This window comes from Myripristis murdjan, chromosome 6 (assembly GCF_902150065.1).
Source record: "Myripristis murdjan chromosome 6, fMyrMur1.1, whole genome shotgun sequence".
NCBI classification, from domain to species: Eukaryota; Metazoa; Chordata; class Actinopteri; order Holocentriformes; family Holocentridae; genus Myripristis; species Myripristis murdjan.
Genome location: NC_043985.1, coordinates 20,764,803 through 20,787,975, shown reverse-complemented (window position 1 = coordinate 20,787,975; position 23,173 = coordinate 20,764,803). Strand labels below are relative to the sequence as shown.

The window sequence follows — 23,173 nt, the reverse complement described above, 5'->3', positions numbered from 1 at the left end:
AAAACTGTGCATCCAGGAACACATAAATTGGGTATGCACAGTGATGAAATCCAGACTGATGGCTCATTTGGTATTATTCTGCCATTGAGTATTACTGTGTGAGGAAAAATCTGTAAAGACTGGAAAGTCATGCAGCATTGTCATTGTTTGCAGGTGCTGGAGGTTACCTGTTTTGATTGTGCAATCTCCTCAGCAAGCAGAGTCCGTACTGTTTGAAGTTTCCTTCAGTTTTCCACCCATGGGTTGTAGTTTTAAAATAGCGCCTTTCTAATTAGGTAATGTAAAAAAAAAAAAAAAAAAAAAAAAAAAAAAAAAAGGAGAAGAAAAAAAATTCTTTCTCACGCATTTAAACAAAGTTCTGGCAAATCCTCATAAACATCTTCATCAGTGAACGGAAATACAAACAAGAAATTTGGATTTTTTTTTTCTCTGCTTGTTTATGCTACAGTAATGAGCCTAGGATCTGCGCTTTTCAGGAGTTTGACAACAGCATGTTCCTTTCTCTGCGAGAGAGAAAATGTGACAGCTAAAATCTTCATAAAATAACGGCCTTTAGATGTGCTTTTCACTAAGACTGAGCGAGATGAATGTGCTATACATCAGCACTGACTGCAGAGGGGTCACCCAGAGTTCTTTCCTGTAGACAAGGATGGGACCTGTAGATGGAGCTATAGCACTGCTGGAAGTGCGAGTGGAGGTGCTAAGGAGATCAGTTACTTTTCCCAACAGGAACCGTTCGTGGGAACAACTTGGAGTGAAATCCTCCATTCTGTGCATTAGACCGAGAGACACAAGTTTCTTCCAAAAAAAAAAAAAAAAAAAAAGAGGGAAAAAAAGCTAAATGAGCATGTATTAGCCAGCCAAATTAATCTGTTTCAGAAGTTTAAAGTTGAGAACAATTTTGATTTAGATGAAATGGATGAAAGTTAAAAAAAGAAAAGGGATCATTTACACTTGAAAGCTGATTTTGAGCTTTGCTGTCATTAGACCGCTTTAAGTATTTAAGTAGAATTAATATTTTAACATATGAGGTACCTCATCTGTCAGGAGTTAGACTAGAAAGAAACCTGTATACCTTATGTGAGTATTTGAACCATTTTCTTTTTGACACTGCCAGGTAGCAACCGCTTTAGACATCATTTGACAGCCTGTGAAATGCTGATTGCCTCACATCACAGACTGTAAAGATGGCATTTGATGAATGTTTGATGCGGTGCAGCTGTAAACACAGTTGGCAGCTGCAACGGGTTCTTTTTTGGGCTGATAGAATCATCGTCTCCCCAGATGAGGGCAGGACAGGGTCAGATCTGGCTCCAGAGGTCTCAGGAGACCACCTGTGTAGAGCCATGGCAGTTGGGGCCATTAACCAGAATACCAGCATGGCCAAGATCAAAGCCATAATCAGAGTTGTCATAATTGTTCTTGTTAACACTGTCCCTGAAAATGAGATGTTTTGTGAGTGTTGGATCTGCCCATTTGCGGTTTACTGCAATGCAGTGTGGCCGTGCTTTTGTGAGAGTGGCGAGGGTAGTCTGCGCGTCTGTGAATTGTCTGCTTGTTTCTGCTTTGCATCTGTTTTCTCTCTGTTTGAAAAAGTTTGAGGCCTTAAAGGAGTGGATTTCTTTGGTCTCATGGGGGTTATACTCTCCATTTCCATGGCTGTGGGAGTTCTCACAGAGCGTGTAGTGGGAATGTATCCAGAAGAGTGAAAGAGAGAGAGAGAAAAAAGATGGCAGTGATGGTGATGTGTGTGTGTATATTCATGGTTTTGAAAACAGTCTGAGATCTATTAATTATTAAATGATACGCTATTGGTACCTGTAAACTGCTCAGCATTGCCTTCTGATTTGACACAGCGTTATTATTTAGCTGCCCTGAATGGCTATGTGTCAGTTGTCAGCTCTTGAAGCTTGCTGAATGCAGAGCATGTAACCTTGAAGCATGTCCCCGTATTAGTGGTATTAATAAGCTTTCTCTGTTAATATTCACCTCATTATGGCTGCAGAATTGTGCCCATTTCGAAAGTGCCCGATATGCTTTAAGATATGGATTTCAGTTCTGACAACACATTTAATTCAATTTAACCTGACCACATTCATTTTTGTTTAAATTTATGAAGTAGCATAATGTACATTTTAAGTCTAAACACATTAAGAGGCTGAATAACAGCTCACTGCACTAAATAACTGTGCTGGCACTTCAACAGCACGGTTTTGTCTGTGCCTCTGTTGCACTGTGTGTTGTATTGTACTTATTTTCAGCCTAGATGAAGTGCGCTCCGTGTTTAACCCCGTTGTGTGTGCCGTATCATAATGACTGCCTCTAACATACTCACCACCTTCCTAGTCACAGAGGACACCTCTCCCCAGGCAGCTGAGCCGGCGACCTGTCCGCCCCTGTGTGTGGCTGTTCTAGGGCCGGTCTCGGCCCCGGCACGTTAACGTGTGTGTGAGCTGAGCTGACAGGGAGAGAGAGTCCACGCCACTCCCTCCCCACCTCCTCAGGGGAAAAGGCTCGCATGGCAGATCTGTCACCCAGGAGGTCGCTCAGTGTTAACGCTCCCGACACGGATTAAACACTCGTGGCCAGTGCCGGAGCGCAGGGTCAGAGTAGCCACCACTGACAGGCACCACAGGGCCCCCGCTGACCGCCCTGCTCCAGCCCCGTACTGGCACTGCTCTGGCCCTGGCATGTGTCAGACAGGCGGGGAGACAACGACCAGAGACGGCCCTGTGAGCAAATGCTAATGCTTTGCCTCGCACGGCTGCTTTTTCTCAGTGCTTTGATAAAGAGCCTGCTATCACTATTGCACTGTATTGTGCATGCATCCTTACAAGCTGCCGCATTTTGTTATCATTCCTCAATGGCTAGCCTTCTGTTTACCAAACAGGATAATTAGTGAATAACTTAATTCACTCAAATAAATTACACTAAATTATACAAAATACACTAAATTACACTATTTTATTGTTTAGTTTTGAAATTACATTATAAATGTAAATGTTTATGGTTTATAAATTACATTGCTAAAATTTTGACTTTTCTTGCATATGCTTTTCATTTAAAAGTGACACCAGTATGAAAAAATAAGCATAAAACTAAGCAAAATAAATATAACGGCTAGTATATCAGTATTTGATTTTTTAAAATGAATTGTAAATTGTGTTGTACTCCAGAGCTGCTACAGCTGATTTAGCCCTGCTCAAGAGGGAAATGAGATTCCCTGTTTTATTACTCTCAGTAGAATGCAGCCTCTCTCTCTCTCTCTCTCTCTTTCTCCCCCTCTCCCTCTTCCACTGTCTCTCTCCCTCTCTCTCTCCCCAGTCGATAAGACTTGAGCTGAGCGTATGTGAAATATTTATTCAGTGTTAGCTCAGAGCACCATGGCTGCCCACACACTCTACCTGCCCTGAAGAGAAATCTTATCTGTGCTTCCTCTGCCTCTGACACCCCCTGAAAGCCTGTCCCCACACTGGCCCAAGCTCACCACAAATTACATGTCTCATTGCTCTGCGTTTACAGCTACTTTAAAGCCTGCCGCTCCCATCCCCAGCATAAGCCCTCAGCCAGACTGTGTTCCAGCCCGACTGAAAAAAAAAAAAAAAGAAAAAGACCTGCGTGAGCTAAGCTGCCACTTGTGCCTTTGATTCATTATTAATCTCTTTTTTGTATTTTAATTGAGGAAGTAATGCAGATTAATTTTACTGCCCTTGATTTCACCCAGAAAAAGTCCATCTATATCAGAGTGAAGACTATGCAAGATTTTGTACCCGCTTGTATTATTATTTAGATTTGTATTGCCAAATTCTACATATTCTATGTTTTCACAAACATGGATTCTCCATGTTTCTCTCTTTCGCTCTCTCTTTCACACACACACACACACACACACACACATACACAGAGAGAAACACACATACACAAACCCTGCAGCCTGTAGTCAGTCTTGTTAAACTCTTTCAGTATATGTTCACGTAATTTGGCACCCATCCACAGCCCCCTTGACTGACCCTCATAATGCTGGCTGGCGCTCTCCTCGCTTTGTTTAGCTTTCCAAGTGGAGTGCAACTGAAGAGAAATAGTGTAGATACAGCCAAGATTAAATCCTCTCTGTTTTTGGACTGCGGATAATTTAAAAAATATGGGCATTCTTGAAATCTGCTGCATAGTAAATAATAAGGGAAAGAAGTTTTTTTTTTTTTTTTTTTTTAACTTTGTTGTTTTTTGTTTTTATTTTTTACGGCTCAGGTAATGTACTCGCATGGCCCCGCATGCAATAACATTGTATGGTTGATATACAGTTTTATGTTTTCCATGCTGATGTGATGCCTGTATTTACAGCCTCTTATCTGCTGTCGGGTGTAAGAGGAACATTTGGCAGCCTTGCAGTCTGGTGTTAAGTCTGCCAGTCAGTAGTTTGGGTTGGTAGACTGGGCCACCCCCTCCTCTATTAATCAATTTACAGGATGGTAGAAACTCTTAGTGAGGGTGTCTTTGTCCCTTTGTTCCTGCTACGATCTCACCCCCTCCTGGGAGAGTGTGGGTGGTGGGAGCTGCCATGCTTGCTCAGCTTTAAGTTATTTTATTCACACTTTTAATCGCTGAGTGCTTTATTATTAGGTGCTGGATTCTGCTGGCCAGGGGATCTGCATGAGAAAGCGCAGAATGCATTTAGTGGAATCATATTAATGGCACTATAAAACAAATCTGTCAGGCTGTTCTTAACCCTGCTGGCAGAATTGCTCTGCCCAGGGTTGCCCCTTCTCCAGGCGCTTACAGGTGGCTAAGGAGAGTGCATCTCCATCACCTACTCCACCGTGCGCTAATAGTTTTATTAATTCATTCTTTTTTTTCCCCCTAGACACCCTGTGCATAATCATACAGACATTTTTCAGCTAAATGGTGTTTGTCAAGGGAGGTTTCCTACATTAGAGACACTCCTCCCAGACACACATACTAACACTTGTTCAATTACAAGTCGTTCATTATCCAATTCTGCTGTGTGTAAACCTAAATGCTCGTGTATATCATTAATTATTGCCTCCCCTCCTTTTGTTTGTTGCTTTATGTCCTTTTGCTTAAATAAATGACTGTTTTACCACCCATGTTAGATATTAGCATTGTAGTGTTTAAGGTTTTACTTGTCATGTGTAATTTGTTGACGGATGAAAAGAAGAAAAAAATGGAGTCAGGCCCGCAAGACAGAAATGGAGCCTAACTTTGCCAGCAATTAAAATGTGGATTCTTTTTCTATACAAATTTACATTTACGCTTGAAAGGTTGCACTTTGTCCGACATGTCCTTTAATCACTCAGCTGCTTGCTAATAAAACATAAACCACTTAGTGCGGAATTAGTTCCGTCTCCATTTCACAGAGGCTCTGGAGAATGCAAGAAGACAAGGAAAAGGTATAGTCCTGCCTCTGCTCATTACTGAGGGATATCTGACGGCAAACTCTCAGTCTGCGCACCTGAGTGAAGGAATCTGAGAGGTTCTCCCAGATGTTTCTCTCTAACGTTTTTATTAGTGTTAAAAAAGCATGTAAATCCTGCACACATGGGCTGACATACCATGAGGGAGGAATTGAGAAGATATTTCTGACAGTTTTGGTTTATACCCTCATTTAAGCACTCAGTTTAGACACAAGGCATTGTATTTCTGTAGGCTTTTATCTTGTCCACTGAGCCAGAACGTGGTGAGCAGAAATTTGCATTAGTGGGCGATTATGAATACCTGTGACAGATTCTCTCTGCCGGCTCCCTGGGCGGAAATGAATTGGCTCCCTCTGTTGACTTGCACAGGAAGACAGAGACCAAGCAATTAGACTTTAGTGGTTAATGTAGCAGCTTTTGCAGGGAGGGCAAGGAGGTTCAACATTCCTGCTGGGCTCATGTCAGTTTCCAGGCACATTTTCCCCCTTTCTTTTTCCTTTTTTATGAGAATGCTGGGGATATGACAGGCTACCTGTCCACCAGCCAGCTGAATTCCTCTGGGGTGAGGAGAGCGTCGCTTTAGAATAGCCTCATGGGAACTGAGGTGACAACATATGACGTAGGTTATTCATAACCGAGAGGAGACGCACTGCAGCTACCTCTGCACATCATGCATATTCATTGTTTACCTTTTTTCCCCCACCAGCTCTAGTTTGCGGCTGTATAATTCAAATGAGCTGTTATAGAAAAATAACAATAACATATTGTTCATATTATTTCTTTACATCTTGGCCAGCCCACTGTGCTGTTGCATGTTGCTTTTGTTCATCCACCATCTCCCGGATTGTATTGAAGGATAATAAGCGGTACAGTGGTGAAGCCTAGGGCAGTTAGGCCACCGTGTTGTGTGCATTACTCACGGTTCACGTTTCCCTGGTGGCCGTTTGAACCTAGGCCTGGTGTGGCAGTAGGTAGGTTGGCCCCCAGAGCAACATGCACGGACTCCGCTTGGTTGCTATGACAGGAGCAGTCTGCTGTTTACAGGCCTGCTATTGGGGCCTGAAGGCCCCAGTGCTTCACATCCTGTCTCAGGCTTAACTCTAACATATTGTTCCAACTCCAAGCAGCCTCCAGCTCTTTGAGCTTAGACTGCACTGTGCTACCATACAGTAGCAGTGGTTTAGAATAGCAGCCGTATTCAAAGTTTCAAAACAAACAAACTTTGTCAAAAATAAAAACTTGAGAAAAACAAGTCGAATGAATGTGACTCATGCAGAGGATGCAGTTACAGAAAACATAGTGTACAAAGAATGACAGGACTATGCGCTCTATATATGTGGACCATATGTTGCGTATATTGGCACATAATCACACTATAATAGATTTTGAGACTCAACTTGCTGTGGGGAACATTTTTATTTCATTCCTGTCAAGTTGCTGGTGTGATCCTCCTCACACATTCCTGATAATTTCAGTTGGAGACAGACTCATTAGGCTGTCACTAAATGGGTTTAAATGCAGCCGTCCAATTAGTGCTCTGCTGTGAAATGCAGTGGGTGTTGTGCAACGTGCTTAGCACCACTCCTTTACAGAATTATGAGGGATTACTCATTCAGTGTGATCCATCTTATTTCTACCAGGGGTCTTGGCTTTTCTCAGTATCATCACCACGGAGGGGGTAAATGTTGCAAATGCTCCTCCAGTTGCCATATGTGCCTAGTCAGAGACCCTCACTGCCTCTGAGTCTAAGAGGATTTGATGTGCTAGTTAAAAGACAGCATACCATGCCTACCCATGTCATACTTTCTGTTCAGCAGCGAGGCGCTTTGCCAGCGCTGTGTTATTGGAGTATATAAATAGGATTTAAAGATATTAAAAATTGTCCCCAAATGTCTGTTACTTTCAAACCGTTAGTGAAAAGTGTTGCCATCAGCTGTAGATCGCAGTGGATTTACAGTCTGTAGTGCTTTCATAAGATTTGCGATCTGGATAAATCAATCTATCAATCAGTCAATCAATCATATATTAAGGATCACACAACCATGGTCGCTGGAATTTGGTTCCGGTAGTGTCTGTAACATCACAAACAGGAAGATATCACCATCACTTTGGACAGAATGATCAGCACAACAGACAGAAATCACATATTGCCACAAGACAAATTTCTTGGATAATATTTACAAGACTGCTGTAGGAGTTTTATGTCTAGGTACATTGGTCAGGGTTAGAGAGAAACGTTCAACTTGCAGTGAGGAAAAAAAGAAGTTTTTAAAACGGCATGATTTGGGGGGGGCAGGGACCCATAGCGCCTGCCAGAGGGCATCAGCTGGAAGAGGTGGCGAGCAGGGTGAGACGGGTCAGAGATTTTTATTTATTTATTTATTTATTTATTGGCTCTTTTGGTTGTGCGTTTGTGATATAGTGATTCAACCGATGGGAGTTGGGGTGCCAATAATCTCAGATGATTTATTGACAATTCACTGCAGTTTTTGTGTGTGACTGTCCATGCTGCTGTACCGAACTGTTATGGATGAGTAGGCTCTGAATGATGGCTGTAAAAAAAAAAAAAAAAAAAAAAAAAACAGTCTTTGCTGGGCTTTTTTGGTGATGTGGTCTGTATTGATGTTCCATTTGAGTGTGATGCTGCTGTGTGTGCCAAGAAATTTGAATGAGTCAGTGATGGTTATGGGTTCTCCTGAGACGTGTGGGGTTTTTTTTGGGAGGGGTCTGTGCCTGAAAATCTATAATGAGTTCTTGAGTTTTAGATGTGTTGAGCTCGAGGTTGTTGACTGCTGGGGCTACCTGCTCTCGGTATCAGTCTTTGATGTCGGTGGTTATAAGTACAATTATAGTTGTGTCGTCTGCATATTTAAGAATGGTGACTGAGCTATAGTGGGATGTGAAGCGATTTGTAGAGAGAGAAGATCATAGAATTTTTTTTTTTTTTTTTTTCTGGGAGAAGCTTGTTGAGATTTGATAGTGAGGATATAATGCCATGGTATGATGGTCTGTGCTCTATACTATCCCTTCTTGTCTCCTCAGATCTTCCTGGTGACGGTATGGCACTGGGAGCTCTTCATGCTGCCCCTCTTCCTGCTTCTCCTCATAGGCTGGAACTACTTCCAGCTCACCACAGGGAGGGTCACCTCCAACCAGGACCTGGTGAGTGACGTGCGCTCTGAGCGCTGCACGATTCATCCACTCAGATCTATAGAGGCATGTTGTTACAGCGCCAGCTCGGGCTGTTTGCTAGCCCACCACTGGTGAGATGCTAATGGTTTAATACTTTTTTCACAGTTTGCCAGTTTTTTTTTTTTTTTTTTATCTATGTCCACTTGCAACTGCTACAATTACACATCTGCAGTATAGTACAATGGAATTATTGCTAATACATTTTTAAAACACCCAGGAGCTGTTTAATTAAATGCACAGCACAGAAGGGTTGATTGTGGCACAATTCCACATTGTTAGACTAGTTTCCGCAACGTCTCCAGAGGCCCAGTGAATCAGCAAAACCACCATTAAAATTAAATCACTGCAATTGCATGTTTATAGTGTATTGGTGTACTGGCTGGTTTCACTGCTCTTGTAAAGACAAGGCTATAGCCCTCTCCAGAACATGCTACTATCTCCTCTCTATCCACTATTATGGAAATTATGTTTGCCCTACACATGTCTGTGAAGGTTAATGCTGTTCACACTTCTGACTGCCCCCCAATTTCACTATGTTGTAAGCCATCTCAACGGCCAGCTAGGGGCCTGGCCTGCTCACACACCCTCCCCAGAGCAACATCCCCAGCCCAGTGATTGTGTTTATGGCTGCTGGCAAAGATGTTGTCCCTGGGCAATGTTAAAACCCAGGCTCACCCTCATATCCAGTGTGGAGACACTGTCACCTCTCTGTGACCCTCTGGCCGGCAATGACACAGCTCTGTTCCCAGGCAATGTCACAGTGTGCACTGCAGCGGGGTCAGGGATGACTTGATATAAAGTGATCTAGGCAACAGCATTGAAATTAAATGTTTTTTTTTCCCTCCCCCTTTCCTTTTTCTGTTTTTCTGTGTGGTTATGTTGTGGAGAAATGAGATTGCTTTGGTGTGACAGTGCTCTTGTGAGGAAGGCCCTCTTTCACCTCTCCTTTTGTGTGAGGTCACCCTTGTGATGCAGTCTCTATGGAAACCGGCCTCTCCCAATAGGGGTGAATGTACTCGAAGAAAATTTCATTACTAGGTGTTTGTTAAAAATGCTCCAGTGCCCACATGTCCCGTTCATTTGAAATCACCCAGTACCCTTTATTCTCTCCTAGGTGAACATGAGCATGGCTGATGATGAAGAAGAAGATGAGAAGGTATTTTATCTTGTCTCTTTCCATCGTTTTAAGGGATAATATATTATAGTAGAACATTATCACTTTTCAGTTTTCTGCACGAATTAATAAACAGTTTACTGTCAACACTGGTTGTTCCAAATTTCATATTGACATTACTGGACACTTTGCACAAAACTCATACTTTTATTATATCAGTAGCACAGTGAAGCCTCATAATATATCCCTCTTGATGACTTAATCAAACAAACAAAATTGCGTGCATGCTGATACTGATTACAAACTCCTGGATCAACAAATGCCACAGATCATTGTTTTTGTATACACATACATATACAATAGCCTGGTAAAAAGTAGAGATGTATGGCAGTCATACAGGTTCTAGTTGGGACTTTTGCACAATTAAAATGACAGTTTTTTCTCAGAAGCTAACTTCTACCCAAGAATAGAATGAACAGAAAGGAGGACAGTATCTATGAAACAGTAATAGCATGTGAGCACATACCTCTCCATTCAGCACTTTATTCTGCTCCTCTGGGTATTCAATGTCACTCTACAAACAATGTCACTCTGCTGCGATATCCCAGCCCTTTGAAAATCTATAAATCAAATTTAAACTGTGGCATTAATTGAGGTTTGTGCAGCTGTTGGGGATAATATCAGCAGATTTTTCTACCAGACTCGTCTAAATGGAATGGTTACATTGAGAATGACCTGTTACCCCCAGAACAAATCAAGCTAAGAGCTGTAACACAGCAATAAAGCAATTCGGTCCTCAAAGGTTTATCAATCACTTTCACAGTTGCTCATTTGTAAGAAATCAACACTGTCATTTTTAGTAATATATCTTCATGGGATAGTATTATTACTACAAGAAATTTTGAAGCACCCTGAAAATTGTACTACCTCACAGCACATATTCAATTACACTGATCCCACTGTTTTCTGTGAAAAGGAAAGAGTTAACAGGGATGTGTATTATTGCTTTATGGCAATGAAGTGTGGAACTAACGCAAAGCCTCCAAGCAGTGACCCTTGCGCTGCATGTCTAGGCCCAGGATTCATATCCATAATGTGCTCAATATATTCTGTTGTGATGACCTGGGGCTACGAAGAAAGCCAGCTTCTTTTAAAAACACAGGCCCATCCACCAAATCCTGTCTGAAAGGATGGGCTAATTCACAGATGAAACTCGCATGATATGTGTGCACACACAAAGTGGGAAGCTGCACTTGCCATCGTCGCAAAGAACAGGGAACCTGGTGCTTAAACAAACAGCAGTGCTATGGAGAATTCAATGTTTTTATGAATACTGAATCAGGCACTGCTGCTTTTATGCACTGAATTCAACAATGTCATTGCTTCATAGAATCATTAATATCAGTGTCTTTACACTACTGCTGAAACTCTCTGTACATAATAGAAGTGTTTGTGCTCTTACTGCAGTTTGAGAAACAGCAATGTTTTCTAAATGGTTGGAGAAATTCTGAATTCTCTGCTCGTGTTTCAGAACTCAACACTGGCCTCTTAAGGCTTTTGGAAAGGTTTTGCATGAGCCTCCTAAGCCCTTTCACACTAAGAGGAAATGAAATATCTCCTTTCATTTACTAATTAAGCAGTCACCCATGTTTGTTTTAAGCTGTCAGCTTTAATTTAAAGTGGCTTATTTGAAAGTCTTGTTATGGTCTTGCTGTCACTTGAATGTGATATCATGCAGTAAGATCAAGCAGTGTAGCTTCACACCTCCTATCAAAGTCTTCTTTAAAAATATTTGGGGTTAAAGAGTGATCAGTGTTAAATTTGAAGACTTCAAAAGCTTTGCTTTTTTCCCCCCTAGTCTTTTCTCTAACATGAATAAAAGCTTTTCCCTCTGAGAAGGTTATGATTACCACTCAAATATGTTTTTATCCCCCTTTTTCCCCTTGAGGAAGGAAATATGTAAACCTCAGACAGAGCACCAAGAATATGAAGGCATGACGTTAAAGAGAGACGAAAGGCAAGGCAGTGTTACAGCAGTATAATACAGAACAGATCCTCTCCTTGTGAACAAATCTGTCCTCAGGGAAAGAGACAGCTTACAAATTATGTGTGGGCAAAGTGACTTCCCTTTGGCCTTAGGTATCAATTGTGCAGATAGACAATATTTAATCATAACATAAAGAAACAGAGAGGCAAAACAAGTCCATAGATCTCCAATACAAATGAATAGGCAAGATGAAAAAGCCCTGCCATTGCCCCCGGCTGGCAGTGCTGGTCTGGGGTAGAGTTGCTCCCATAGCACAGCCCAGGGGAGTTGGGGGGCAGGAGGGGTAGCGGGGGGTGCTAGACTGAGCTGGGGGGTTACTCTATCTCTCACCCCATAGACCACAGTCACCGCTGGGTCTCCTTGAGAGCACCAGTCAGACAGACTGCCCATGTCATAATCTGTGGCGATGCATTACGAGAGCTACGGCGCATGGACCCACTAACACATAAAAGCCTCCAAGTGCTTTTTGTGTTGTGCATCAATTTGTTTTTTAGGCTCATTTTAATACCATATGAGACGATTTCCCAGGAACACAGGTGTTTTTCAATTAGATGCACTTCTTGTCTTTGTTGAAAAAGTCACTAGAAAATATTCAGTCAAGCTTTGACTGAATATTCAAATTTGGCACCATTTATTCTAATTAAAATGATGCTAAATGAGCTTTTCCCAGCTTTTGATAATGCCCCACATGCCTACGAGAGTATGTTTACCTTTGTGCAGGAGATCAAATTTGTTCTCCATTACAGCACCTTAAAAGGAAGCTTTTACAATTTTATCTGAAATGAGAATATGATTTGACACAGGTTTTCTAATCAGTAGACATTTAGGATTCATATAGTCCATCCCCAGTTTACCAATCCCTTTCCATTTCAGTGGAAGCTGTTATATTTATTTTTGTGTTCTAGGAGAATTATGTACTCTTGTACAGGCTGAAAAGAGAAATGAACAAAGATAAAGAATATCATCAAATGATTAATGTAGGAAGGACTTCAGTGTTGGTCGCTAAGGAGATGGAGGATTTCAAGAATCTTAAAGGAGATGAGTAATGATAATCATGAGAGCTCAGCCTCTTGATGCATACTTCAGAGTACATCTATTGGTCTGTTTTTCTTTTAGAAATGAAAGCCACAGTGTTGTCTCTTTTTTTCTGCCTGAGCTGTATTTCTGGCTAAATTTTCCTTGCGTGTATCCATTGCAGTTAAATAGTGGTTCATATCTCTTATTAGGTTTGAATTCTAATTCATGTAATTGGGTCCCTTAAACAAGTTTAAATGGAAACATGAAAGGGAATCTGAGCCTAACTGATGAGGCTCCATATCTAGCGAGATATCATTTCTCCATGTATGGCGCTCTGGGTCCATCAGGAACTCACCAACATGGATTTTAATGGCTTTTAGCTGGCTCAAACAGTGTTCCCTGCTTTCAGTGAAAACTTGGGACAAAGAGCTCAATTAACACCTAATGTGTAGTAAAGGACCTGCATGGACATTATGTAGCGGTTGAGGGTTTGCTCTGCCCCCATGTAGCAGTGTGTAGTAAGATGATACATAAAGGCCGGTATACTCCTCACTCCCCACAATGAGATCGTAAGATGTTAATCTCTTTAGCTATCACAAAGACAGCATATTTTAGATAGTTTCTCCTTTTTTGGAGAGTGCAGAACCTTCAGTGTCTGTCCAGATCTGAGCCCGGTGGGGGCGGCTCTGCTAGTGTGGGAACTGCTCTCTTCCTGCGCCTTTCGTGGAGGAGACTGGGACTGGCGGTAGGGAGTCTCTCTGTGCTGGCAGACAGAGTGTTCCCAAGGGCTGCCTCATGGAACTCTGATAAAGGCATTCTGTCTGGATGCTGTCAATGCACACACGCTGGGACTCGGCTGCCTTATAACATAAACACATAGACATCCTCAAGCCTCCTGTTAGAGTCCATCAGACAGGGCCCTCCCCCCACACTTTCATTCCTGTTCTCCCTTTCACTCTTCCTCTCCCGCCCTCTGTCATCATTCCTGTCATTATTTCCTCCTTTTGATGTGAGGCTTCTCAGCCCTCTTTAGTTTGTGTTACTTGTGTTATCTCCAGTCTCTCCTTCTGCCTCTGGAAGGCCTCACACACTCTTTGCCATTTCCAGCCTTGATGTGATCACATTTATTTCATTTCAAGACAGAACAACCCCTCCAGTACCCTCCAGTATCGACTTACTGCTTTGCCAAGTCCACCTGGTATACAAGTATCTGTCAGTTCACACCCAGTCACCATTATGTCAGTGCATTAAAACAAAGTAAAGCAAATCAAATGTTATCTGCAATGTAGGATTTAACAAGAATCCCATGAGTGAGAGTGTGAGCAAGAAAACATCCAACCGGTGCTGTGAGTGAGGTGAAGCATTTCTCTCATGCCTAGAAGTGTTAGGATAGGTTAGGGAGACTGTTCAAAGCCGGGACTGACAGATTTGTAAAAACAAGTTCAAACTTGCCCTGTGTAGGTTGGTGGAATGGAGTCTCTCCTAAGTTGTGAGGCCCCCTGCACTTTTTTTCTAGGTCGCCTCGTCTGCCTGATTGCAGATGGCCATTTTGTGTACTTTTCATCTGCCGGAGAATCTTGATTGTGCTGCACTTGTGCAACAGCTCTATTGTGTGTTCCGGACAAAAGCTGAAATCTCACAGCCATCCACATAACAGCCTCTGAGCACTGAGTCTGTCTCATCTTCAAAAGCATAGTCTGAAGATATACAGTGTTTGCTCATTATAGGCCATTCAATAGATAAATCACACATAATAGCACAGCAGAGATAAACTGGTCTTTGTCTACTCTGCCCAACAATTGACATACAGTGCACCTCATCAGTGTCTGCTTTTTTTTTTTTTTTTTTTTAAACTTTATTTATTTTATTTTTTAGGAATCCGGAAAAAAAGGGTTGATGGAGAAGATACATATGGTGCAGGAAATAGTGCTCACTGTTCAGACCATTTTGGATGAAATTGCAAGCATGGGAGAACGAATCAAGAAGTAATTTAACCATTTTGTATTTGCTGATTTTATTAATCTCAGATTTTTTTTGCCAATGATATTTGAATAGATATTCTAAATAATATGATACATTAATTTGTCCACAGCATATTCAACTGGTCTGTCCCGTTCTTGTCCTGTCTGGCCTGTTTGGTGCTGTTTGTGGCCACAGCAGTATTATATCATATCCCACTCCGCTACGTTGTGCTGATATGGGGTAAGTTCTAAAATTACAATACCAAATGCACTAAGTATTGCAGAGCGGAGTTACAGTTGACATGTTGTATGCATATTTCCCAACTACAAATCCAACATTTAATGAAGTGCAGTAATTTAACAACTTAGCCATCCCTACACCTCTGCAAATGCACAGAGATCAGACGGCTGCAGAGGTTCAGTCTGCACAGTGTGGGCTGATGTAGCCGAGCCCAGCAGAGGCAAGGCCTAGGGTTTGTGTGAAAACAAAGAAGAGGTGGAGTATCAAGCTGTATATAATACATGATGTCCTTGGGCAGTCTGTAGGCTCCTGGTCTAGCCTCTCATTATCTGCTGTAGTCATACAGAATAGACAGTCATCTCAGTGGTCAGGGAGAGATGCTGCCCTTAACAAGCTCTCCTCCTCCAGCTGTAAGCCCACAACCACTGTACTTCCACACTGCCTTCAACACAATCAATACCAAAAAACCATCATATCAAACAAAAACGCACACTCTGAAATACTCTTCTGCCTCCCCAGTTAACCCCCATCTCTGTGGTTGCAAGGCAAGCCTTTCAAGTTGTTTGCACATATTTAAGTCCTTAGGTTTTTTGCCTGCACATTGAGGTACAGGCAGTACCAAGCTGTGAATATAATGGTCCCATTACAACAGGACCCCAGAGATAGGTTTTTTTCTCTGTGGTATGCGGCCATGTGAAAAGTAAATATAGATGTGCAAGAAATGATCAGATTGAAGAAATCAACACATTTGAAAAGAAAACTCTTTCTGCACACTGAAATGAAAAGTATTATGGTTGGAGGTGGAGTTGCTGTTGTGCTGCTGCTCTTGGCTATTTAATGTATTCCAAGTGACCCGTGTCACCTTTGGCATCATACAGTAAAATGTGCTGAGCTGCCAAACTAGAAGTCTCATCTGAAAAGTTCTCATGGATGTGTGCTTGATATTTCAATTAAAATAATAGATGACATTATTTATCTATTGCTCCATGTGAACAAGTCCCCATTGTATTGGCCTGTCTGGAATTCAATTTGTCTCCCAGGGATCAATTGAAATAGCATTGCATAGTGCAATTTCAGACACATTGGTGGAAACACTACACATGGATAGGGTTACACAACTCTCTGTTTTTTTTTTCCAGTGTAAAAATATGCTAGTCGGTATGACACCTTTATTTATTAATGTGTTCTTGTTTTCACAGGCGTTAACAAATTTACCAAGAAGCTGCGCAACCCGCATACTATTGACAATAATGAAATACTGGATTTCCTCAAGAGGGTGCCGTCTGATGTTCAAAAGGTAAGGGTCCAATTTTACATACAGATAGGGAGGGAATTCCCTGAAGATATCTGCATTATTTGCTCTAACAGAATTCCCAAGTGTTGAGGAAATATATCCTCTGGCTTTGTTTGATTATTAATGGACTCTCGCCTTTAAAGCACCCCTGGCCCAATTATTCCTCAGTGCAGTTTGATGTAGTCGCCCTAGTGCCTGAGTGTGGAGACACTCTGATCTGTCCTCAGCCACATCGCTGCAGCCTTGTCCATGATTAGCAATTTTTTGTCTCTCTGATTGTAGCTCTGTGACATTAAGGTTGGTGATTGGCCAAGGGCTGGCAGAGGGCTCCTGACGTGTCTGGCTGTTGTGTTAGCACAGAGACTCTGACGTGGCCTCAGTCACTTTGGGGCGGGAGAGTCAATTAATGTAGTCGTGAGCCCTAGTCATCCTGCTGGGTGCCATATGTGATTATATATTAGCCATGGCTGATATGTCATTTGCATTTACATCACAGAGCTGAGGAGAGCTGTCAGGGTGTTGTAAGTGGTGCTGGCTGCTTGCTTTTCTCTCACTGAGAATTTCGCTTGGCCAGGAAATCGAGTGCCATACAGTGCCTTCATCTCCCAGGTACTCACCAGACAGGATTCAGCCAGAAAGCTTGACAGTCTGGATCTGGAAAGACACTCTCACCCCAGTCTCTTTCTCTGCTGCACCCTTGATGTCCTCCTGCTGCAAGCCATTGCTGATTTCTCTGTGATGTTGTTGGAGGGAGGCTGTGTTGTTTGAGATTTGGCTGACTGAGTTGGCAAAACAAGATGGTGAATAAATTTTGATTCAGAATCCTTTGTATGTCCTCTTCCCAATGGGATACAATGTTCAAGCTTTGAAAATGACTCACTTTCAAATCCCATGGAAACAATACTTTTTAGCCTGGTTTAAAAGAGAAACTACATCTTGAAAATAGCTCCAATCATAAAAAACAAAACATCCTTAAGATTCATCATAAGTACGTTTCATTATGTACTGTGAAAAATAACCTTAACATCATATACACAGGAGACCCAAAACAATAGACCACACATTTTGTTTTTGTTGACTTAGAACTTCAATGCTCAGATAGGTGTGGACACAAATGCAGCACAAAGGCTGAAAATTGACTCCTGTCTTTCTTGCAAATGTGACTTGGCAATTAGTGCCTGTGCACATCTACAAAGTCTGCCTCAAACGGGGACTTCTGACAACAGCGTGTCTGTCCTGAAATAAGAAGCATCTGTCAGTTCTGAGGACAGTTTCATGTTCTGATGCAGACGGCAGTCACTTTGTTCCCACATTCCATCTCCCATTCTAATAATCGAGACTAGCTAATTAGCATAGAGTTCTTACCTTTATTCAACAGATTCACCGTATTGTTTGAGTTCAGCAACCATGCTTCAAAAGCAAGTTTTCAAATTCAAGCCCTTATCCTTTTCAATTTCCCTTATGATCAATCTTCCTTGGATAGCGATGGCAGTTTTGAAAAAAATGGACAATTGCATTTTATTGCTTGAGAGCCAAAGATAACACCATTTTACGACATATTTATTTTGCAAATCCATTTGAACATAAAAGAATTTCTAAAAAAAAAAAAAAAAGATTCAAATTATGTTTAGTATTCAGCATAATTCTATAGACATAGCTGAAAAATTAGAAACAAACTTCTAAGTTCAAATGTCATATTGCAGGTCTTTTTTCTGAGTAAATCAAAGTCAAATTTTGAGGTCCCGGACAGCCCCAGAGAAAGTTACACATCCACCAATGTTAGTTGTCCCTCGAGCTAAACAACACATACTTGAGGCTATTCTTAGCCTTTTACAAAGTTTTCTTAAGGGGACATAACTTGCAGTGAGTGATTATGCAGTTTACAACTCCCTCACTGGCCTGGCAGGTTGTTTCAACAGTTGATGTCTGTTTCTAATATTGTGATTGTGGCGGAGGATGAGGGGGGCGTACGCTGGTACGAAACCCTTGACTCTTCAAATCCTTCCTCCCTGTGATTAATCCCCTCTGCTCCTGTGTTTAAAAAATGATTCATTACAGGCGAGCCTGCCTCGCTTTCCCCTGCACCAGCTCTCCTCAGGGGAGCCATTACTGTGCGCTCCACTGAGCTCGGATTACCTGCCTCTGACCAAACTCCTGTTTGTTTTTACAGGTGCAGTACAGCGAGCTGAGAGCGCCCACCACCCAGAGCCAGCCACGGAGGAAAAGGTAAGCTCCGCGGACATGCTGGATGAAAGGCTCGTCTCCTTTTGAAAATGGTACGGCCCAGTCCGCCTGACAACAATGCTCCAGTGCCAGCAGAGCCCGTGACCTCGAGCACCCCACCATACCACCCTACCCCCTGCCCCCTGCTGCTGAGGGGCAGCCAGCCGCTCTCTGGCTTGTGTGTTTGCCACCCCCCTGACAGGGGCTGTGCACTGCAGCGGCTGGGAGGGCAGCACATGGCGCTGTCAATCACAGACCCGGAGGTAAAGAAAAGAGGCCGCTGCAAGGCTCAGCCTTCATCCATGGATACAATTTAAAAGAGGAATGAAAGACACAGTGTTTGGCTTACCTTAAACCTCTCCTGTCTTGCTTTTTATTGACTTTGGTGAAACTGAGAAATTTCTCTTAATATAAAGTTAACACATAAGCCTAAGAATTTAAGGGAAAACTATGATTTTTTTTTTTTTTTGAGTGTGTATTAATATAATTAAAGGTCAAGAAGTCAATGCATTTTCTCATAATCATGCGGAATTCTGCAATATATATTTTCTCCAATTGAAAATAATTTTACTATCCTTTTTATTTCCAGAATTTGATGTAAATAATACTTTTAGCATTTACTAATGTTTTCTTTCAGTAATTTGCTGTGTATATATATATCTATATCTATATGTATATCTATCTATCTATCTATCTCTATATATATATATCAGTTTTCACATTTACTTTCTCTTTCTCTCTCTCACACACACACACACACACACATATTTTTTCTTTTGCTTTTCGTTTTCTTCAAAACTGAAGAAAAAGGATAAAACGTCCAGAAATGTTATGTTTGATTTATACATATATTTTTTAAGTTCTATTCATATGTTTTTTTTATGTAGTAGCCTTGTGTATCATCAAATGGAGGATTTTCAAGAATATTGAATAAAAATAACATCTTGATCAGTTTGAGCTGTTGTTTTAGCCTGTGTTTTATTATTTTTTTTCTATAACTGCACTGTAGTGGGGATGGATTACACCACTTCTTTACTTGAATACACAGTAAACACATCTGATTACACAACACAGCCATTGGAACAGAGCTCACACACCGGCCACCGCTGCGCCTTGGTTACCGAGCTCACATCAAAGCTGTGTAGTTCCAGTGTGCTTCCTAATGCATTGCTTTGTTGCCTTCTCACAATAACAGGGTCCAGATGAGAGAGAAAGAGCTCATCTCATAGAGTACTCTCTCCATCCTCAGCACTTAGTGCTTTACATTTCCATTAAAATCACCTCGCCTATCTAATGGTTACACACACACACACACACACACACATACAGAGACACACACAGGTTTTTCCATGTGTCTCCCCACAATGGGTCTCCAAGTGGAGGGATGTACAATATCTCCTTTTCCATCAATTTGTGCATTAATATTAACTTTACATACAAAGAGATAATCAGTTGAGACGGCCTTTTGCCATTTTTATTTTTTCACAACAATTGAGCAAATTTCATAGAGACATTTCAAAGACATAATAGTATTGTCTTTGATATTATGCTGAATGTTTTTTTCATTACTTGTCACATAATTACCACTGCTGAGATAAAAATGAATCCGTCCCATGATATTTACATAGCAAAAGTTCATGCTGCTTAATTGACTGGATATGCAAGCTTCTCTGCATATGTCTACCAGTTGAACTTTAACTTTAAGTAAATGTAATTGTTAGCATGGAAAAATGAGAGTTGCCTCTGGACCATGGCTGCCTCAGTCCGCACTGGAAATGCCATATTTTGTACAGTTTTCTCATGTCGCTATCATAGTAGATGAGTGGTGACTGAGAAACTCCTTTTTTAAAAGATTCTTCGATTAGATTGAATTTGGGTTGAAGTAGGGATTGGGCCACAGCAATGGGAGTTTGTTCTAACCCGACAGGGGGACTAAGCATCCCAGCCGGGTGCCCCCCTCCTCTGCAGTAGCACGCTGGTGAAAGAGCATCCGTCTGTGCTTTGTGAAGAGTTTGATTGGCTCAGGGGGACCTGGTGGAGCCCCGGGCTATCTCTTTTGACAGGCTGATAGAGACATCACTGGTCTCTCCCAGGAGCTGCCACCAGGGGTCCATTTCAAAGTGAGGGGGTGTGGAGGTGACCCTGAGCTTCTGACGAGCTAAATCCCACACACTGGCTGAAACCCGCCTGCATTCTTGGTTCCAGTGGGGCTGGGGGCTGGCTTGGGCTGTGTCAGGAGGAGGGCATGAGTTGGAGATGGGGTGGACGGTGGGGGTGTGGTGGGACGGAGTACAAACAGATCACTGACGGGACCCAATGAGCTGTCCCCAAGAGGTGAAGACAATTACGCAACACTCCCAGGGTACTTTTAATCGAAATTTCAGCGAACATCTAAATTGCCACATCAGGACATCTGAATCTCTCCAATGTAAATTAACGTTAATATAAGAAATTGACCATCTGAATTACTAATAATGGAAATATGCAGTCCTGTTAGACTGAAAATTTCAAGTCCTTTAATGTCAGACACGACACATTTTGTTGGACTTTGGTGCATGGCAAGATCTAAGTTGAAATAATATTGTGTCATGAGTACTAATATTATTGAGGCAAATGCTGCCAGTGACATTATGAGAGGTCATGTGGGAATATGTTTGCCTGCCTCCAAGCTGTCAAATCTGTGGCACTGAGGTTGTGGACTTGGATGTTCCCTGTGTAATATCATTCCTAGTCATCGGATCAAACAGAAGAGTCTGACAGGGTTACAACAATCGCTGAATCCTCTCTGCATGCACCAACACACAGATTTGCTTTCTTACTTGCGTACACATGGGCACACACATAAATACAGCCCTCTTTAAAGAGGTGTAATCATATTTAAGGAATAATTTATCAATGTATTTTCTCCTGGGAAAGCTACCGATCTCTGCAGAGGAAGTCACTGTGCAATATGGTCCCTGGATGCAGTAGAGAAAATCCCTGGATGCTTTACAAGCTTGCTAATGAACATTTGAGCCACACAGCAGTTAACATTGTCTGATCACGTTTTTTTCTACACTAGTTGTTGTTGTTGTGCATGGTGTGGCAGTGATGTCTTCATCAGCCTGTCAAAAAGGAAGTGCCTGCAGCTGTGGCGGATCCCCCCAGAGCCTGTCACACTCCTTGTTTCCATGGCAGTCCTTCAGGCAGCACCACAGGCAGGCTGTGTGCAAGGACCCATACAACCTGTTTTTTCAGCAGTCGCTCCTCTGATGTACAGCCCCGAAGCGGGTGTCAAACTACCAAGTGCAGAGACAGAGAACACTGCACCCTTTCTCTCAGTTGCAGGTCTACCCAGCTTTACAAGGAGATGCATAGCAAAAAGCCTCATTTGAATAAGCCACTATTCTCAGCACCTCCTTAGTAATTGTTACATGAGCAATACCGTTAAGGTTCTCTGACCTCGTATCTGAGAGACATTATGCTCACAGTAGGACAAAGTGACAAAAGCACAACGCGTAGTTGACTTACACATGTTAAAGCACTTATGGGTGTGTTATTTGGGCTGGTTGTACCACCTGAAAAGCAGGTCACAGAGATTAGTGGCTATGCTCTAAGACCCAAGTGGCCTAAATTAAAGGTGCAGAGGTTAGGGTCTGCCTTGAGACAGGACTCTGACACTAATAAAGTGTAGATTCTCCTGGCATCAGCTCAGCAGTAATACAATCCAAATGACATGCCAGATTGTGTTGTCCACAGTTACTGATTGCTCTGCCTGTATAAGCACATTTACCTGAAAAGGCTGCATGGGGAGCTTTTGAAAAGATGCTGTAGCCGGCTTTTTTATGTTTGTTCTAGACTGTAACTATACCTGACTAAAGGATTGATGTTGTCGCTAGGAGTGGGGGTGAAAATATGACTGAGATAACAACAATAAGAAAAATGACTGCTAATGGCAGCTGTTTTCAGGAGCCCCAGTTTACTAATAATTCATTCCGTGGCCCACAGTACACATTGGTGTTAAGACATGGCAAAAGCCATAATTCTTTATAGCATCAAGAATAGAAGATGGCCTTTAAGAGCTGAAATTAAATCATTGGCCTTTAAAAGCATCTCTCCAAGGGGCAAGCTGCATTAATAAATTCAACTGATTCTGCTTTAATATTATTCAGAGTGCATTAAAATGAAGCCAACAGCTGGGATCATGGCCAATCTCTGGAGTATTGCTTGGGCCGTGAGTGCCGGTGAAATGCAAAGCATGTCTGAGCACAGCCTTGCGTTTGTGGATGTGGGGACACAAGGTCTCAGTGTTACAGGTGCAGGCCTGACAGTTGCTGCTCCTGGATCAGGGGTTTGTGGGTACTGACATGGGCCAGAGGACAGCTACTGCCTGCCTCGGAAACAGTGTCACATGAGAACAGACACCCCGGCCACCCAGCCAATCAGGCCAACTACTGCCATAATCATGACAGAACTGCTTAGGGGAACTACAAGAACCTTCAAACTCTTCAGTGTTTTGTATTTACAGCCATTGTTGGGATAGTTATGGGCTTATTATGTTAAGCTGAAATATGGATACTCTGTAAAAAAAAAAAAAAAAAAAAAAAAAGGAAAGAAAATAGGACTGAGACTTTGAAAAAAGGAAAGGAAATAAAGTGTTAAGCTTTCTAACA

General features: G+C 42.1%; 1 protein-coding gene across 1 annotated transcript in view; it reads left to right on the top strand.

Annotated features, from left to right (window-relative positions):
• The window catches only part of mctp2a (multiple C2 domains, transmembrane 2a), a 36,142-nt gene extending 17,051 nt beyond the window's left edge, over positions 1–19,091 (top strand). The window contains exons 19-24 of the mRNA XM_030053898.1: positions 8,475–8,594; positions 9,739–9,780; positions 14,678–14,787; positions 14,895–15,004; positions 16,204–16,301; positions 18,469–19,091. Coding sequence (XP_029909758.1) covers positions 8,475–8,594; positions 9,739–9,780; positions 14,678–14,787; positions 14,895–15,004; positions 16,204–16,301; positions 18,469–18,528 — 540 coding nt within the window. The 3' untranslated portion in view covers positions 18,529–19,091. The remainder of the gene's footprint in view (positions 1–8,474; positions 8,595–9,738; positions 9,781–14,677; positions 14,788–14,894; positions 15,005–16,203; positions 16,302–18,468) is intronic.
• Positions 19,092–23,173: the final 4,082 nt, after the last annotated feature.